The sequence below is a fragment of the Aquarana catesbeiana genome, linkage group LG03, assembly GCF_042186555.1.
Source record: "Aquarana catesbeiana isolate 2022-GZ linkage group LG03, ASM4218655v1, whole genome shotgun sequence".
In the NCBI taxonomy this organism is placed as follows: domain Eukaryota; kingdom Metazoa; phylum Chordata; class Amphibia; order Anura; family Ranidae; genus Aquarana; species Aquarana catesbeiana.
This window is the reverse complement of record NC_133326.1, coordinates 545,148,420-545,167,246: the sequence shown is the minus strand read 5'-3', so window position 1 is coordinate 545,167,246 and position 18,827 is coordinate 545,148,420. Positions and strand designations below refer to the sequence as shown.

The following is an 18,827-nucleotide window of genomic DNA, read 5'->3' as shown; positions in this document are numbered from 1 at the left end:
AATTAGCATTGTATAAACCAGGATTTTACATCACATTTTGACTCTCCAGGTTGAGGCAGTAGTGTATTTAGGTTTTGTGCTGCCCTAGGCCTGACTAAACTCGTGCCCCCCCTAATTTAAATATGAGCCACCCCTTCCTATCAAGGCCACACCCCTTGCTGTTTAACCACTTCAATACTGGGCACTTATACACCTTCCTGCCCAGACCAATTTTCAGCTTCCAGCGCTGTCGCACTTTGAATGACAATTGCGCGGTCATGCTACACTGTACCCAAACTAAATTTTTATCATTTTGTTCCCACGAATAGAGCTTTCTTTTGGTGGTATTTGATCACCTCTGGGATTTTTATTTTCTGCTAAACAAATAAAAAAAAGACCAAAAATTTGGAAAAAAAAATGTTTTTTTTTTGTTTCAGTTACAAAACTTTGTAAATAAGTAAGTTTTCTCCTTCACTGATGGGCACTGATGGGGCTGCACTGATGGGCACTGATAAGGCGGCACTGATGGACACTGATGAGGTGGCATTGATGGGCACTGATGAGGTGGCATTGATGGGCACTGATGATGGGCACTAATATGCAGCACTGATGGAGCACTGATAGGCAGCACTGATGGGCACTGATATGCGGCACGGATACGGATGGGCTCTGATAGGCAGCACAGATGGGCACTGATAGGTGGCATAGATGGGCACTGATAGGTGGCACGGATGGACACTGATAGGCAGCACAGATATGCACTGATAGGCGGCACGGATGGGCACTGATAGGTGGCATGGATGGGCACGATAGGTGCCACTGATGTACTGTAACGTATGGTACTGATGGATGCCAATCAGTGCCAAACAATAATGCCTGCCAATCAGTGATGTCCATTGTTGGCAATGATTGGCATCCATTGTGGGCACTGATTGGCATCCCTGGTGGTCTAGGGTGGCATACCTGGTGGTCCTAGTGGCGTCCCTGATGGTCCAGTGTGGGCATCCTCGATAATCGATCAGCACAGACCCGCCCTGTCAGAGAAGCAGCCGATCGGCTCTCCTTTACTCACGTCTGACAGACACGAGTGAGGAAAAGCCGATCACCGGCTCTTCCTGTTTACATCGTGATTAGCCCTGATTGGACACGGCTGATCATGTGGTAACGAGTCTCCGTCAGAGACTCTTTACCTAGATCAGAGTTGCGGTGTGTCAGACTGACACACCGCAACAACGATCGCCGCAATGAGCGCCCCCAGGGGCGCGCAGCGGCTTAATATCCTAAAGATGTCATAGGAGGTCTGGTCAGGATATTGGAACCACTTTGCCGCCATCATTTTGCTATATGGCGGGTGGCAAGTGGTTAAGACCTGCCCTGAAATTTTCGAGTGGGGACACTAGTTCTGAGGGCCTGGGGGGGCAATGGGTTCCCTTAATTTGCATAGATTTCCTCTCACTTCCTGTTTGGCTATGAGGCAGGAAGTGAAGGGAAATCTCTGCAATGGGACAGGGATGGTAAAAAATAAACTGACAGGGGCTATAACCCTCCCTTATTCTATCCAAAATGAAAAAAAAAAGTGTTACCTATAGTCCTACTTTAAGCACAAATTTCTGATAATTTTATGGAGTGGACTAAGAAGATATAACCATGCCAATGGTGCAGCAGAAAACATAGCACAGTGAGGAAGGTTTGTGGTCCAGGATGGTAGGACAGTCAAAATAAGAAGCGGCGCCCCCCCACAGTTGCGGAATGCCAGCTGCCCACATACCAGAAGCAGTGTGGCCGCTTTATGGGGGCGCTAGACTAATTAGCCTCTCAGCCCAGTCCTCCCCATAAGACTGGCAGTACACTAACAGTGTAGAGCAAGCCAACGGGGACTCTTTCCGTGCTGCCCCCCTGCAAAGTGCTGCCCTTGGCCTGGGCCTTGTCAGCCTAGGCCAGGATACAGCTTTGGGGTGAGAGTCACATACCTGACATTGTTTGGATTACTATAAATCATTTCAATGTCCTCCATACTTGGCAGGTCGCCCCAATCTGTTCCGTTGAACTCCTGCCATCGGTATGGTAGGTAGTAGTGCATTTTGGAGCAACAGCCTGTCAGTCAAGAATAACACTGTTATCTTTGGTGCAACAATATTCCCAAATCTCATATTATTATACTCTGTTCACTTTGCTATAAACAATGTCTTATTTGTCATAGCAATAACTATTCATTCTATGTGACTTCTATTTTTAATTGTTACTGCTAAATACACTATATTACCAAAAGTATTGTGAAGCCTGCCTTTACATGCACATGAACTTTAATGGCATCCCAGTCTTAGTCCGTAGGGTTCAATATTGAGTTGGCCTGCCCTTTGCAGCTATAACAGCTTCAACTCTTCTGGGAAGGCTTTCCACAGGTTTAGGAGTGTGTCTATGGGAATGTTGGACCATTCTTCCAGAAGCGCATTTGTGAGGCCAGGTACTGATGTGGACGAGAAAGCCCTGCTCGCAGTTTCCGCTCTAATTCATCCCAAAGGTGTTCTGTTGGGTTAAGGTCAGGACTCTGTGCAGGACAGTCAAGTTTCTCCACCCCAAACTCGCTCATCCATGTCTTTATGGACCTTGCTTTGTGCACTGGTGCACACTCATAGTGGAACAGGTAGGGGCCATCCCAAAACTGTTCCCACAAAGTTGGGAGCATGAAATTATCCAAAATGTCTTGGTATGCTGATGCCTTAAGAGTTCCCTTTACTGGAACTAAGGGGCCAAGCCCAACCCCTGAAAAACAACCGCCACCAAATAATTTGCAGTGCACAAACAAGGTCCATAAAGACATAGATGAGCGAGTTTGGGGTGGAGGAACTTGACTGGCCTGCACAGAGTCCTGACCTCAACCCTATAGATCACCTTTGGGATGAATTAGAGCAGAGACTGCAAGCCAGGCCTTCTCATCCAACATCAGTGCCTGACCTCACAAATGCGCTTCTGGAAGAATGGTCAAACATTCCCATAGACACACTCCTAAACCTTGTGGACAGCCTTCCCAGAAGAGTTGAAGCTGTTATAGCTGCAAAGGGTGGGCCAACTCAATATTGAACCCCATGGATTAAGACTGGGATGCCATTAAAGTTCATGTGCGTGTAAAGGCAGGTGTCCCAATACTTTTAGTATAATAGTGTATAACAGTTGTTATGACTTAGTCAAAGCTTAGTAAATTGAATCATACATCGCTTATTTTTTCTTTTTTATTCTCATTTACCTCCGAGCTTGCAGAACTTCCAAATATTAGAGAGACAAATTTCTGGTGTTTTCTCTAATGACACTAAAATAAAGCATATGAAAATAAAAAGAACAGTGATTTGGCATCTAAATTACTGAAAACAAATTCCACTCAACAGACCCCATAATAATTACATTACACCAATAGGTGTCCCCAGTCTTCTGGAGTTGAATAATGCTGGGCGACTGGAAGATTGAGGAGATACCTTGAGTGCAGGGTATCATGGTCCTGCATCAAAAGGGGGTGTCACCACAGCTTCATGCACTCACTGTGTAATAATGCAGCACTAATGCAATACATTTAGTGCTGCTGTTTGCATCATCAAGCACCACTTTCCAGCGGGAAAAGAGAAAGAAGTTATTACCTTATAAAAGTAGCAGTGACATCATCATCGTCCTGCACATAGCCTGTGCAGAGAACAGAGGTTTGGAAGGGACCCAGTAGACCCCACCAACTACAAGCTGCCTGCAGAAAACTACAAGAGGGGGCGGATACAAGACCAGTCACCCTGTACAAGGAAAGAGAGAGCATAACTGTGGAAGGGACTGAGCTGGTTCACCTACTACAGGCTGCCTGCAGAAAACTACAAGAGGGGGTGGATACAAGACCAGTCACCCTGTACAAGGAGAGAGAGCATAACTGTGGAAGGGACTGAGGTGGTTCACCTACTACAGGCTGCCTGCACAAATTACAAGAGGGGGCGGATACAAGACCAGTCACCCTGTACAAGAAGAGAGAGAGAGAGCATAAATGTGGAAGGGACTGAGGTGGTTCACCTACTACAGGCTGCCTGCACAAATTACAAGAGGGGGCGGATACAAGACCAGTCACCCTGAACAAGGAGAGAGAGAGCATAACTGTGGAAGGGACTGAGGTGGTTCACCTACTACAGGCTGCCTGCACAAATTACAAGAGGGGGCGGATACAAGACCAGTCACCCTGAACAAGAAGAGAGAGAGCATAACTGTGGAAGGGACTGAGCCGGTTCACCTACTACAGGCTGCCTGCACAAATTACAAGAGGGGGCGGATACAAGACCAGTCACCGTGAACAAGGAGAGAGAGAGAGCATAAATGTGGAAGGGACTGAGGTGGTTCACCTACTACAGGCTGCCTGCACAAATTACAAGAGGGGGCGGATACAAGACCGGTCACCCTGAACAAGGAGAGAGAGAGCATAACTGTGGAAGGGACTGAGCCGGTTCACCTACTACAGGCTGCCTGCAGAAAACTACAAGAGGGGGCGGATACAAGACCAGTCACCCTGTACAACAGGGATATGCAATTAGCGGACCTCCAGCTGTTGCAGAACTACAAGTCCCATGAGGCACAGCAAGACTCTGATAGCCACAAGCGTGACACCCAGCTGTAGGTCCGCTAATTGCATATCCCTGCTGTACAAGGAAAGAGAGAGCATAACTGTGGAAGGGACTGAGCTGGTTCACCTACTACAGGCTGCCTGCAGAAAACTACAAGAGGGGGCGGATACAAGGCCAGTCACCCTGTACAAGGAAAGAGAGAGCATAACTGTGGAAGGGACTGAGCTGGTACACTTACTACAGGCTGCCTGCAGAAAAATACAAGAGGGGGCGGATACAAGGCCAGTCACCCTGTACAAGGAAAGAGAGAGCATAACTGTGGAAGGGACTGAGCTGGTTCACCTACTACAGGCTGCCTGCAGAAAACTACAAGAGGGGGTGGATACAAGACCAGTCACCCTGTACAAGGAGAGAGAGCATAACTGTGGAAGGGACTGAGCTGGTTCACCTACTACAGGCTGCCTGCAGAAAACTACAAGAGGGGGTGGATACAAGACCAGTCACCCTGTACAAGGAGAGAGAGCATAACTGTGGAAGGGACTGAGGTGGTTCACCTACTACAGGCTGCCTGCACAAATTACAAGAGGGGGCGGATACAAGACCAGTCACCCTGAACAAGAAGAGAGAGAGAGCATAACTGTGGAAGGGACTGAGCCGGTTCACCTACTACAGGCTGCCTGCACAAATTACAAGAGGGGGCGGATACAAGACCAGTCACCGTGAACAAGGAGAGAGAGAGAGCATAAATGTGGAAGGGACTGAGGTGGTTCACCTACTACAGGCTGCCTGCACAAATTACAAGAGGGGGCGGATACAAGACCGGTCACCCTGAACAAGGAGAGAGAGAGCATAACTGTGGAAGGGACTGAGCCGGTTCACCTACTACAGGCTGCCTGCAGAAAACTACAAGAGGGGGCGGATACAAGACCAGTCACCCTGTACAACAGGGATATGCAATTAGCGGACCTCCAGCTGTTGCAGAACTACAAGTCCCATGAGGCACAGCAAGACTCTGATAGCCACAAGCGTGACACCCAGCTGTAGGTCCGCTAATTGCATATCCCTGCTGTACAAGGAAAGAGAGAGCATAACTGTGGAAGGGACTGAGCTGGTTCACCTACTACAGGCTGCCTGCAGAAAACTACAAGAGGGGGCGGATACAAGGCCAGTCACCCTGTACAAGGAAAGAGAGAGCATAACTGTGGAAGGGACTGAGCTGGTACACTTACTACAGGCTGCCTGCAGAAAAATACAAGAGGGGGCGGATACAAGGCCAGTCACCCTGTACAAGGAAAGAGAGAGCATAACTGTGGAAGGGACTGAGCTGGTTCACCTACTACAGGCTGCTTGCAGAAAACTACAAGAGGGGGTGGATACAAGACCAGTCACTCCTTATTTGAAAGAGCAGTAGGGATTACAGGAAACTCCTATGCAGTGCAGGTTTTATTATATGTTGGATTATTGCACAGATCTGGAAGAACTGCAGAAGGGACACCTTGAGTAAGAATACATTTCAGTCTTTTAATTTCAGCTTTAATGTTCTTCCTTACCAACAGGGTGACTAAAGAGGTTGACCCAAGCTCAACTTTTAGGCCTGGATGGTTTTACAGCAGCTGTTTATGGCTTCAGGTGTTTCTTTTACTGCAGCCTGTAAATTCCCCTGCATGTTATCCTATGTGTCCATGCACACATAGGCTTTTATCAGCGTTTTTTGGTAGGGGCGTTTTCTGGCTGGAAAAAAACCCAGAACTAGTGGGTTTAAAAAGGAGCTTAAAAACGGCTATTTGACATTTATGAACATTTTTGAACCCTAAGTTTTTGTGGAAGTATAGTTTTGTTAAAAAAAAAGCTAAAAAACACTGAAAAACACTACTGCAAAAATGCTGCAAAACTCATTCTACGGCTAACGCTACTGGCGTTTTTAAAACGTCCAGTGTGCATAAGGCACATAGGTGAAGCTCCGGCCAATCACAGCGCTGGAGCCACAATACCCGGAAAGAAGATGGATGCTCCGTGGCAGAGGGGACAGCAGTGACATCGCAGGCTCCTGTGTCAGGGAAACAAAGAAGAAGTAAACCCATCAGGGTTTACTTCCTCTTTAGTCTGCATATAACTTGAAATAAATATAGCTGTGGATCTACTGGTTGTGTTCACAAAAGAACAGAAGCATTTTATGTTTCTTATTTTAAAAATGGGATATTCCAGATGTTAGATTTACTTTATATAATTGGTGGGATATCATTACCTTCTTTTTTTCTTTCCCTGCTCCTGCTGTCTGAGTCTTGAGAATTATCTTTTTTTCTTGGACTTCCTATCTCTGTGCCTTCTTCTTCCTTCTGTCGAGCCTCCCTGGCCTCTTTATTATTAGCCTCCTTCCAAGGATCCTGGTGCCTCTCACTGTGTTTAATATCACAGAGCATCTGTAAGTTCTCGATGGTCTGTTCACTCAGCCAATGGCATTCGAGCAATATTTTGGATTCCAGCAGATTGTGCGATCTTTTACAGCAACGGTGGTTGCAGTGTCCTCGCGTAAAGTATCTGCACATGTGGAGTACAATCCTCTCCTCGGTCACAGCTGCTGTGTACATAATGTGTACAGTCCTAGTGGGGAATGGATCACAAGAGTAAAATGAGAGCAACTGTAATAAACAATATTGGGTAGTGATCATGTAACCCCCTAACTGGATGATATTTAATTTGCTTTCTTCACTGCATTTTACAAACAAATTTGATGTGTAGCCCAGTCTGCAGCACTGACAGGAAAAGACAGTCCGCCTTCTACCCAAAAAAGAAGGCACAGAGGATGTTGACTGCAAGGATTGTGGGAGTTGTAGTTCTGACAGACTGAGCTGGCTTGGTGAGCTGAAAGGAGTACACTGCATATCCCACAAGGCACTAAAGCAAAGAGGAGAGGTGGTTCTCTGCTCTTTTCCCAGGCTGAGAAGAAATGTGGAGGCTGTTCTGTGAGGACATCAGGATACTAATAGACTGTTCACTGCTGTACTTGAGAGGGAGAAAGGCACAGTGGCAGACATTCTGGGACATTGGAGGGCATCATGGATACTGATAGAGTTTGCTACTTGATCAAGGAAAATGGATACTGCAAACACAGACCAGATGTGTTTTACCCAGCATTCAGAAGGAGAACACCTACTAACACAATAAATTGGTGGGAAGCCACTGGCCAAATCCACAATACATTTTGACAATAGAGGGACAGTGTTGCCTGCAAGTTCCACATTAGTGCTTAAGGGAAAAGTCCAGCCTGAGCTTGTTTGGCTGGGCTTCTCCCAGCCTCAGAACGAGCTCCCCGCCCCTCCACAGCTCAGCGCTCCAATGAGCATAGAGGAACAGAGCAGGAAAGCTGCTGACTGACAGGCAGGAGCTCTCTGCTCGGGGAAGAGTGAGAACCAAGCCATTGGCGATGTTCGATGGCTCGGTTCTCAGTGCAGAGACAGATGCAGCATCGGTCTGATGCTGCATTCACATAGGTAAGTATGATTATGGGAAAAACAGTTTTTTTAAAAGGACATTACCCTGAGTGTTCTGACAGAACAGCTGGGCCCCAATGAGCTAGCCAGCAGAATAAAGTATATTGTAGACTGCTGCACTGTTAGGGTGGTATAGTTCTCCTTAGTTAGGATTGCCCTAGTACAGTGGAACCTCGGATTGTGAGTAACGTGGTTAACGAGCGTTTTACAATACGAGCAGTTATTTTTAAAAAATCCTGACTCGGTTTGCAAGTGTTGTCTCGCAAAACGAGCAGGATTCAAGCCTCTGTGGTGTGCAGTACCGCATTTGGCCAGGGGTGCAGGGGCGCCAGTGACACTCGGAGCCATTCGAAAATACTCTGAAACACTCAAAAATACTCTGAAACACTGGGAAATACTCCATTCCCGAGTGTTTCTGAGTGCAGCCGAGCTGTCTCCAAGTGTTTCCGAGTCTCTCCTGCCCCCCCCCCACCTCTGGCCACATGCGGTATTGCATGCTATAGAAGTCAATGTGGAACAAATTATTTTCATTTCCATTGACTTCTATGGGGAAACTCGCTTTAATATGCGAGTGCTTTGGATTACAAGCATTCTCCTGGAACGGATTATGCTTGTAATCCAAGGTTCCACTGTATAGGGTTTAGGATAAGTTGCTCTCTACACCTATTGCTTGTTTTTACAGTATATTTTTTCTACTGTTCATCTATTTGCAATATATTCCTTGCCATAGTTGAACTGTTTGCAGTATCATTGCTGTTGTGTCATATCCCTTTTGCTATCAGGGAACTTCATATACATCTGCAATAAATTGTCCCCACCCAGCCAGGTGTGTCAGAGTGCATGGTGCTGTTTGCACGGAACGACGAGCCCAACACATCAACACATCAGGGTAAAGTGCTACCCGTGTTCTTTTCTTAAATAAATATTTGTTCCCCATGTCAGTGCTGCTGATCTCCTCCAGCCTCTTTCAGTTACTTCCTGTGTAGGTGCACTTATTCCAATCAGCTGCATATCATTTGCACATGATTGAATTGCATCCCAATGCACCTATCCAATGCTGTGCAACGTGCTGTGGTAATACAATTATGCTGCATTATAACCTGCGTTGTCCTGTGCGAGCAGGCCATTTAAACCAGCAACGGGTGATGCTCATCTTCACTGTCTTGCAGAGCTACAATGGAAGAATAATGTTCAGCATTCAACATACTGTCAGCTCCTGTGTCTCCTCACTGGTTGCCATGGTTCCACCTGCTGCCCACTATTTCTTCACAGGTCCACAGGGACACAGCAGTGACTAGTGGCTGGCAGATCAAACAACAGTGCACAGCAGGGACACTCCAAGGAATGCAATCGGTCGAAAGCTAAAGATTCTTTAGTTAGGGGGCGTGGCCTGCTGCAGCATGGAGTAGGACGTGTTGGACCAGAGCTCCGTCCAGTACTCCTTAATCCTTGCCCATCCTGTTTCCCAGCATCATCCTCCAGCAACCTGAGGTACCTCCTGAGCCCCCTGTAAACATATTGACCTGTTCCTGCAGGTCTTTGATCGGACGGGCATCCGAACCGGCACGGAGCTCCTCCGTGGCGGCAGCCGCAACTACAGGCCGCGACTTCGGGCCTACTGGATTCCAGAGGCCATCCTGCCCTCCTCGGCCTCCCGGGTGTCTGGCTCTCCTCCCGCCCACGGACCCTGCCCTGAGGGCTTCCAGAGGAGTCTCAGACGGAGCGGTATAGGACCGCACGGCGGTAGCCCCAAATCTAGGCCGCGGCTTCGGCCTAGTCCGGAGCTCCGGCGGCCATCTTGCTCCTCCAGGCCTCTCCAGGGGTGCTACGATCTGGCCCCTGGGACACCTGGCTTTCCTGTTACCAGCTGACCCCCCTGCATGGGACCCTGAGAGGAGTCTGAATCACATAGTGCCCCCCCACACAGCGACAGCCTTAAATCCGAACCGGGGATCCGGCCTGGTCCCGGCGGCCATCTTGGTGCTCTCAGCCTTCCCACCAGTATTGCATCCTTACTTCCTGGGCTCTGTACCCTGCACTCTCCGACCTGAAAGTGGACACAAACGGTACCGGAGCTTCTCGGGACCAGTATGACCGGAGGGAGACACTCCCAGGCATCTCGCATGCCCCGGAGTACTCCGAAGAAGCAGGCCTCCGTGGTGCGCTTGTCTCCCGCCACGGCGGCCAGCATGGCGTCTCAGGCAGAGGAGGGAGAGGCAGCTCTACGGGAACAAACTAACTTTGAAGCCCTCATGCAGGCTATTACTACCTGCCAAACTACCCTGACGGGGAAAATAGAGTGCATGCAGCTAGACATCAGCCTCATTCGTAGAGACATGGACTGTTTCCGCTCCAGGCTCACTGAAGCTGAAAGAAGAGTGGGGGAGGCAGAAGATATACTACAAGACCAGGGAGTCTCACTCCACAAGCTGCAGACCAAAATAAAAGTCCTGGAAGCTCGTGCGGAGGACGCAGAGAACAGAAATCGAAGGAACAACCTCCGGATAGTGGGACTGCCAGAGGGCGCAGAAGGTAAAGATCCTACGACGTTTACTGAGCGCTTGCTGTGCACCCTTCTTCCAGATGCCAAGTTCTCTGATGTCTTTGTGGTGGAGAGGGCACATAGAATGCCTGCTACCCGGGAGCCCCCGGGAGCTCCTCCACGCACATTTATTCTGAAACTCCTCAATTTTCGGGATCGAGATCTGGTTTTACGGGAGGCGAGAAAGATCGAGGTGCTTCGCCATGAGGGAGCGAGACTCATGATCTTCCCAGATTTCTCCATCGATACACAAAAGTCAAGAAGATCGTTCGATCAGATCAAATTGGATCTCCGCAATCGCAAGATCAAATATAGTATGCTATTTCCCGCCCGTCTGAGAGTGCAGGATGGAGAGTCAGTGCGGTTTTTTACATCTCCAGAAGAAGCATCCAGGTGGCTTGAAACAGTACCACGAGGCTGATCCGATCGCTCTTACTAAATCCCCTTATAACATAAGTTTTACTGCAACAAAGATCACCTTCATCTGCTGACTTCACTACAAGCCCGAACCCTTTACCTTGACTTGTCCAACTAGTTCAGAATAAGTCACTTTTATATTCTTCTTAAGATCCGGTTCTGTGAGTATATATGCCTACTAGTTATAGAACATTTACGCAAAAAGAGATGAAGAATTGTTTGTGATCGTGCTTAAATATATGGTGAGGGGACCGGAATCTTCAGTTTGCAACGTGTTTCAGTTTAAGAATAGTACCCCCGGACTTTTGGGAGACATTTTAATATGCTGGGATCGTTTATCCGGGAATTTTGGGTCTTGTTGGCTGCTCTTTATGAACACAGACTAAGTCGCTCCGATGGCTCACAGTTCACGAGCCCCATGGGCAGTTGCCACAATTAGTTTTGGGGAACGAGCATCCCGAAGTTTGGGGGGTGGTGCGGGGAGGGGGGAGGGTGGGAAAGGTTGGTGCTGGGGTTCTCACCCCAGATTAGTTTTACGTTATGTTATTTTACTTTTACTTTTTATACATTTGGCAGTTATCTGCTCCAGATTGTACAATCAGTGCTCTACTCAAGGCAAGACATGCAGTGTTAATCTGCTAATACTAGAGAGGGAGGGTTATTCGGCTCACTGTATTATCACAAATGTGTATCTCACTAAGAGTATTATGTTATCATGTAAGCTCTGTATGGAGCGTATGCTGTACCAATCCTGTGGCACATGTATCAGGGCACCAGAATGAATCTCCTTAATGTTATGTCCTGGAATGTACGGGGCCTAAATTCTAAGATAAAACGCTCCTTGGTTTTTACTTACATAAAAAAATACAACCCCCATATCTGCATTTTGCAGGAGACTCACTTAACGGGGAGCAGGATGCTGGCTCTAAAAAAGCCCTGGGTGGGTTCATATTATCATTCTACATACTCTACCTATTCTAGAGGAGTCAGCGTCCTGGTCCATAAATCACTGCCCTTTACACTGCTTGATCTCCACCTAGATCCCGAGGGGAAGTATGTAGTCGTGCATGCCATGTGCGACAGGATTGAGATGGTAATAGTGGGCTTATATATTCCACCCCCAGCCTCCATGGCGATTTTACATAAACTGACCCCTATATTGGCTCAATACCCGGCTGCAGCCATTCTTCTGGCTGGAGACTTTAATATGCCACTGGACCCCAGTATGGATAGGCTGGGTGACGATGGAGCTTCTGACTCCCCACTGAAGAGATGGGCGGAGGGATACGGCCTTAGTGATGTGTGGAGATGGCGTCACCCCAGGGATAGGCAATATACTTGTCACTCTGCCACGTATGCCTCCTTCTCAAGAATTGATCTGTTCTATGCTGGGGGACCCATTCTCTCCCGTGTCCAGGAGGTTAAGATTCTGCCACGTGGCATTTCTGACCACGCTCCCCTCCTACTACAACTAAACACGGACTCGCCAACGGGCTCCGGCCTATGGCGGGTCTCGGGTTTTTGGATAACGGATGAGGGTGTTGCCCCTGAGATAGAGGGAGAGATGAATACATTTTGGTTACAAAATAAAGCAACGGCCTCCCCTGCAATGGTGTGGGATGCCTTTAAGGCATATACACGAGGTCAGTACCGCATGGTTATAAATAAAGTTAGGAAACTCAATAGGCTCGCATTGGAGGAGGCTGAGGGACGGGCTCAGAGTTTGGAATCCAGCTATGTGACCACCAAAGATACGGGAACTTATACCACACTTCAAGCTCTCCACCGTGAGATTGCGTTGTTGCGAGCAACTGCGACCCGCAAGCTACTGCTCTCACAGTCCCAGAGAATATTCGAACAAGGTGAGAGATCAGGGAGGCTGCTGGCGTGGCTGGCCAAGGAGCGCTCCACCATAGCACACATTGCCAACATTAAAGATGACATGGGGAACCTTTTGGCGGATCCCGCTAAGATCAATGCCAGATTCGCACAATTTTATGAACACTTATATACATCCAAAACTGACTACACCCTAGATACCTTGCAACACTTCCTAGGTCAAATAGAGTTCCCAGTCCTCTCGGAGGAAAATAAAACTAAATTAGATGCACCCATTACCCTCAAAGAAGTGCAGACGGCAATCTCTTCACTGCAATCTGCAAAGTCCCCAGGCCCAGACGGTTTACCGGACGAATTTTATAAAACTAATAGTGAGTCATTGGCCCCTCAGTTTCATGAACTTCTTCTGTCTATGCTGGAGGGTCAAAGCCTTCCTCCATCAATGTCAGAGGCGGTGATTGTTGTAATACCTAAGCCCCGTAAGGACCCCGAGCTATGTGAGTCATACCGGCCTATTTCGCTATTAAACGTCGACGCTAAGATCATCACAAAAATTCTAGCGAATCGGCTTAATACTGTTATCCTTTCTCTGGTTCATGGAGACCAAACGGGTTTCATGCCAGGTAAGGGAACAGACATCAATTTGCGACGATTGTATACAAATATATCCCACACCCTTGCCAGAGGTACCCCCGGAGTAGTGGCCTCCCTAGACGCCGAAAAGGCGTTCGACTCGGTCGAATGGGAATATCTTTGGCAGCGGTGCTGGTGACGGTGCGCTGGTGGTTTGTTCAGTCACGACATAACCCAGCGGTTAATTTAGAAGCAGCCATATTGGGGTCGTATTCAGCATTGAGCAACCTGGTATTCAGGGGTCCAAAAGCACAAGACAATATGACCATCCCCATGCGCACGACCGCCAAAATATGGGAACAGCTGACAGCTAAGCTCAACCCACCACAAACTTATTCACCCTATACACCACTCTGGGGTAACCCTAAACTACCACATCTGTTAATGATCCCAGACCCAGCAGTCTGGGCTAAATATGAAATTAAAATCTTACAGCATATTATGCCAGAGGGTAAACTCCTTACATTTGACGAATTGCGTAATACCTTCCAACTCCCTACTAAAATGTTTTTCCGCTATTTGCAACTGAGACACACAATTCAGGCTCAATTCCCTTCAGAAATTCAACTACAATCACATATGGTGGAGCGCTTCCTTATTTCCAAGCATGTGGACCGTATCCTTTCCTCTTTGTATCTCCGGGTGTCCCTGGGAACTGATAACCAGGGGACTAGGCTATTTAACAAATGGAAGCTGGCTGTGCCCTCCCTGACGGATGACGATTGGGAAGAGGGAGTCCAACAATATATTCCTTTGATGATATCCGCCAGGGACAGGTACATCCAGTTAAAATTCCTTCACCGGGCATACTACACACCCCAACGGCTTGCTAAAATATATCCCTCTCACTCTGATAGGTGCCCAAAATGCAATACGGATATAGGTACTTTCTTACATGTGGTGTGGTCGTGCCCCCTTCTTCAACAGTTCTGGAGGGAGGTGGTGCAGTACATCAATTTAATTGGGAACCTGACACTTACACTGGATCCCCGGGTCCTTCTCCTGGGGATCTGTGATACCCTTATCGCAAACACCCATAAGAGGCTATTCGTTTTCTACGCTCTATTCTATGCAAGGAAAACCATTTTATTTAAATGGAAACAGACAGACCCCCCAACAGTGGGACAGTGGAAAACACTCATTGATAAGACCCTCCCTCTATATACGCTCACATTTATGAGCCGGAAATGTCCCAAAAAGTTTGAAAAAATTTGGGGTGCATGGGTTTCTGGGTGAATGGCCACTGATGCGGATCCCCCCCGGGAGAACTCGCTGAACTTATACACCACTAGATCGATTAAGAAATATTTAGAATACACTTAAAATTACCACTAAAATATACCCCCCCCCTTCTTTTTTTTTTTTTTTTTTTTTTTTGCTTTGAGGAGGAGGTATTGCTCCTAAAATACAACTTTGCAGTGATATGAATACTTGCAACTAAGATGTGAACTGATGTGCCTTGCTTTTTGATGTAATACTTGAGACTATTTATCCTAGATTGTCACCTTCCTTCTGGAAATGGTTCTTCTTTGCCTTTTTTATGTAATCCTCTCTTATTGTGCCCTTTTATATTTCTATGTATAGGTATATGTACATTTATATATATATTTGTGAATGTACTTCTTTTTTATCTTTGTACTGAAACTTTTCTCCTTTGGAGATGAATAAAAACGTAACTGTTAAAAAAAGATTCTTTAGTTGGTGTAGCACTGCAAGACTTGAGTCACTAGCCAGGGAATTGATTAGTATTTTTTTTTTTTAATTTTTTTGGGGGTGACAATACATTTACTGTGGGTGGGCAGCAGCGCAAGGCTAAGCGACATGCGGGTACGGCGTGGCTCACTTTCTGGATTTCGGGCGTGCTGTGCACGCCCCCTTCTGATCTGTGCTGTGAATGGCCACAGCACAAATCTGTCAGCTGGTTACAGCCAATGATCTTGGCTGTATTTCTGCTGATCGGCTGTGGCCAATCACAGCAAAGACCTCAGTGTGTTTATAAACAGAACACACAGGACCTGGCCGGTTTCTTCCTCCTGCTTTTTTTGTTCAGGGAAAGAAGCCAGACAGATTCTGTATGAATACAAGCAGCACATATAAACTTGTTAGGCACATTTAACCCCTTGATTGTCCTCCACAGTTAACCCTTTGATTGCCCTTTAAGCCAGCCAGTGTCATTAGTACAGTGACAGTGTGCAGTATTATCACTGATCACTGTATTAATGTCACTAGTGACATCAGTGCCAGTTACTGTCCCTCCCAGCCAGTGTCAGTAAGACCCCTTTCACACTGGGGCGGTTTGCAGGCGGTATTGCGCTAAAAATACCACCTGCAAACTGCCCCTAAACAGCCTCCGCTGTTTGTTCAGTGTGAAAGCCCGAGGGCTTTCACACTGAAGCGGTGCGCAGGCAGGGCGGTGAAAAAAGTCCTGCAAACAGCTTTTTTGGAGCGGTGAAGGAATGGTGTATTCACCGCTCCTAAACCGCTCCTGCCCATTGAAATCAATGGGACAGCGCGGCTATACCGCGGCAATACCGCGGCTATAGCCGCGCTGTACGAGGGATTTTAACCCTTTTTCGTCCGCCAGCGGGGGTTAAAACCGCACCGCTAGCGGCCGAATACAGCTACAAGAACGACGGTACAGCAGCGCTAAAAATAGCGCTGTTGTACCGCCGACGCCCCCACCGCCCCAGTGTGAAAGGGGCCTTAGTGTCAAATTTCCCACCAAACTAACACAGTCACACTATAAGTCGCTGATCACCATTACTAGTATAGTGTCTAGTACAACAAAAACAAATACTCTTGCACACGGTGTGTTGACTAGATGATCCAAAAGTTCAGAATGGACAATAAATTTCAGCCTTGCTGCCCTCCAGGATAGGGATATCCTAGTAGTCGAACAAAAAAAACAGAAAAAAAGAGAGAGGGCGCACCAGCCTAGTGCATTATCCTTTAGTACATTTATTCAAAAAACATAATTAAAAACTACTCACAAAAGACAGTACAGGGGGTAGGTAAGTGGGCATAATAAAGATATATTTTCCTCAAGCAGAGCTGCACAGGAAAGAGAAAGGAAGGAAGAAAGAAAGGAAGGAAGAAAGAAAGGAAGAAAGGAAGAAAGGAAGAAAGGAAGAAAGAAAGGAAGAAAGGAAGAAAGGAAGGAAGAGCATCCCCTACTCAATGTACTCACTGGGAGGCAGGAGGGACTGGATGGATGGAGGGATGGATTGATCAGACTCCCCTTTTCCTTTTGCTGTTTGCTTCCTTTTCTGTTTTCCTCTTCAGCATGAATCTTCCCGCCCACACATCCCCTTCTCTGAGGCAGAACAGAGAACACTGCCGAGGAGAGTGGGCGGGGCAGACACAGGAGGAGAGGGGAGGAGGAGGAGCAGAAGCAGCTCTCTCCTCTTCTGTCTGGCTGTGAGGGCAGCAGGGGGAGGGGGGAGATCTGTCAGAGCAGGCTCTACTGAGCGGCTCTCCCTATCTGTGATCCGGAGATGTATGTGAGCTCCGATCACACGTCTCACTCGCAGCCTGTATCTCTCCCTATAGCAAAGCGAGGGGACTCGGGACTGTGTGATGGCGGAGATCTCTGCTGCTGGAAGAGGCGGCTCTCTAATTAGGTGAACTAGCCAGCTGTGCGAGGCCCCTGTGACTGCGAGGCCTGAGGCCACCGCCTATTTCACCTAATTAGAGAGCCGCCTCGGTTTCCATGTCATGGAGAGAGGAAGTACCAACCACTGCTGGCTGAAGCATTTCGAAGGTATCCCTTCTTTCTCAGAGCCTCTGTACTATAGGATAATGCACTAGGCTGGTGCGCCCTCCCCCTTTTTTTCTGTTTTTTAGTATAGTGTCTATACAGATCAGTATCTTGATCACAATCAGAACTATACTAGTGTCCCCAATACTATACTGTCCCCAATACCACAGTGTTAGATGTGGGATTTTTTTTTACCAAAGACATGTAGAATACATTTTAGTCTAAATGTATGAAGAAATTTGATTTTATTGGACATGTTTTATAACGGAAAGTAGAAAAATTGTTGTTATTTTTTTTTTCAACATTTCTGGTATACATTGATTTGGATTATTTTTACCAAAGAAATGTAACAGACTACATTTTGGCCTACATTTATGAAGAAAGAATATTTTTTTGCAAAACAGTATAACGATTACCATAAAAAACTGGGGGTTTTTTTTCGAAATGTTTGGTCTTTTCATTTATATAATAAACAATAAAAAGCTCAGTGGTGATCAAATGCCACCAAAAAAAAGCTCTAATTGTGTGAAAAAAATGATACAAATTTGTGTACAGCGGTGCATGGTTGAGCAATTGCCAGTTAAAGTAGCACAATGCTGAATACCAAAATGCCCTAGTCATGAAGTGGGTAAAACCTTCCGGAGGTCAAGTGGTTAAAGGAAACATTTCACTCCTTTGCTGATATTTGTCAGGTTTCAGTAGTCATACACGCCCTGTGCTGAATTATTAGTAAACGACCAGAGGCTTAGTTCTGCTGTGTCGTGCAATAGTTTATTGCTATGGGATCTACAGAAGGGCGTTCTCAGGGACATAAGTTGCTTTACTGGCTTGAACCGATGCCTCGGAGCCTTTTCACACTGAGGAGTTTTTCAAGCGCTTTTGAGTTAAACAAAGAGCCTGAAAAGCTCAAGAAAAATGCTTCCTATTAAAATCAATGAATGCTTTTACACTGAGGCGGTGTGGTGAAAACAATTCTGCATGCAGCATCTTTGGAGCATGTTTGGAGAGCTAAAAAAAAGCGCCCCTTTCCATTGAAGTGAATGGGAAGTGCCTCAAAAGAACCACTAAAACACCTCAAAAGCGCCTCAAAAATGCCCCACAGTGTTTTTGGAGCAATTTTTGAGTCACATGTCCTTTAAAAAACGCACTGCAAACACCTCAGAACCGCTTAGCGTTTTAATTGCAGTTTTGAAGTTAACCAGGGTGAACTTGGCCCAAAAATGACTTCAGGAAGTTTTCACAGGTGACCCTCAACCTTACAGAGATAGTAGTCAATGAATCCGCTGCATTTAGTATATGCACAGACAGTGCAGGTGCAGTTTGATACTTGGTCCTAAAAACATGTTTGGGATCATTCAGTTGTATGCCTAAACCTTTGCAAAAGAATACTTTGTTTTGTAGAGGATTGTAAGTAACACAATTCTCCTTACTTTTTTCATGTTTTCTCTCCTTTGTGCTGTGCGCATCCTAAAGGGCTCTTTGTATGGACTACCTTTGAACATGGGCACAGTCCAACATTGGCTGTGTTGGAAGAACAACAACATGTAATGTAAAGTACTGTGAACTGTATATAGTGTATGCATTAT

General features: G+C 46.8%; 1 protein-coding gene across 1 annotated transcript in view; it reads right to left on the bottom strand.

Annotated features, from left to right (window-relative positions):
* Nucleotides 1-18,827, bottom strand: part of LOC141132729 (protein mono-ADP-ribosyltransferase PARP12-like) — a 60,724-nt gene that overhangs the window by 21,863 nt on the left and 20,034 nt on the right. The window contains 4 exon segments of the mRNA XM_073621493.1: nt 1,950-2,073; nt 3,224-3,286; nt 6,808-7,112; nt 7,114-7,163. Coding sequence (XP_073477594.1) covers nt 1,950-2,073; nt 3,224-3,286; nt 6,808-7,112; nt 7,114-7,163 — 542 coding nt within the window.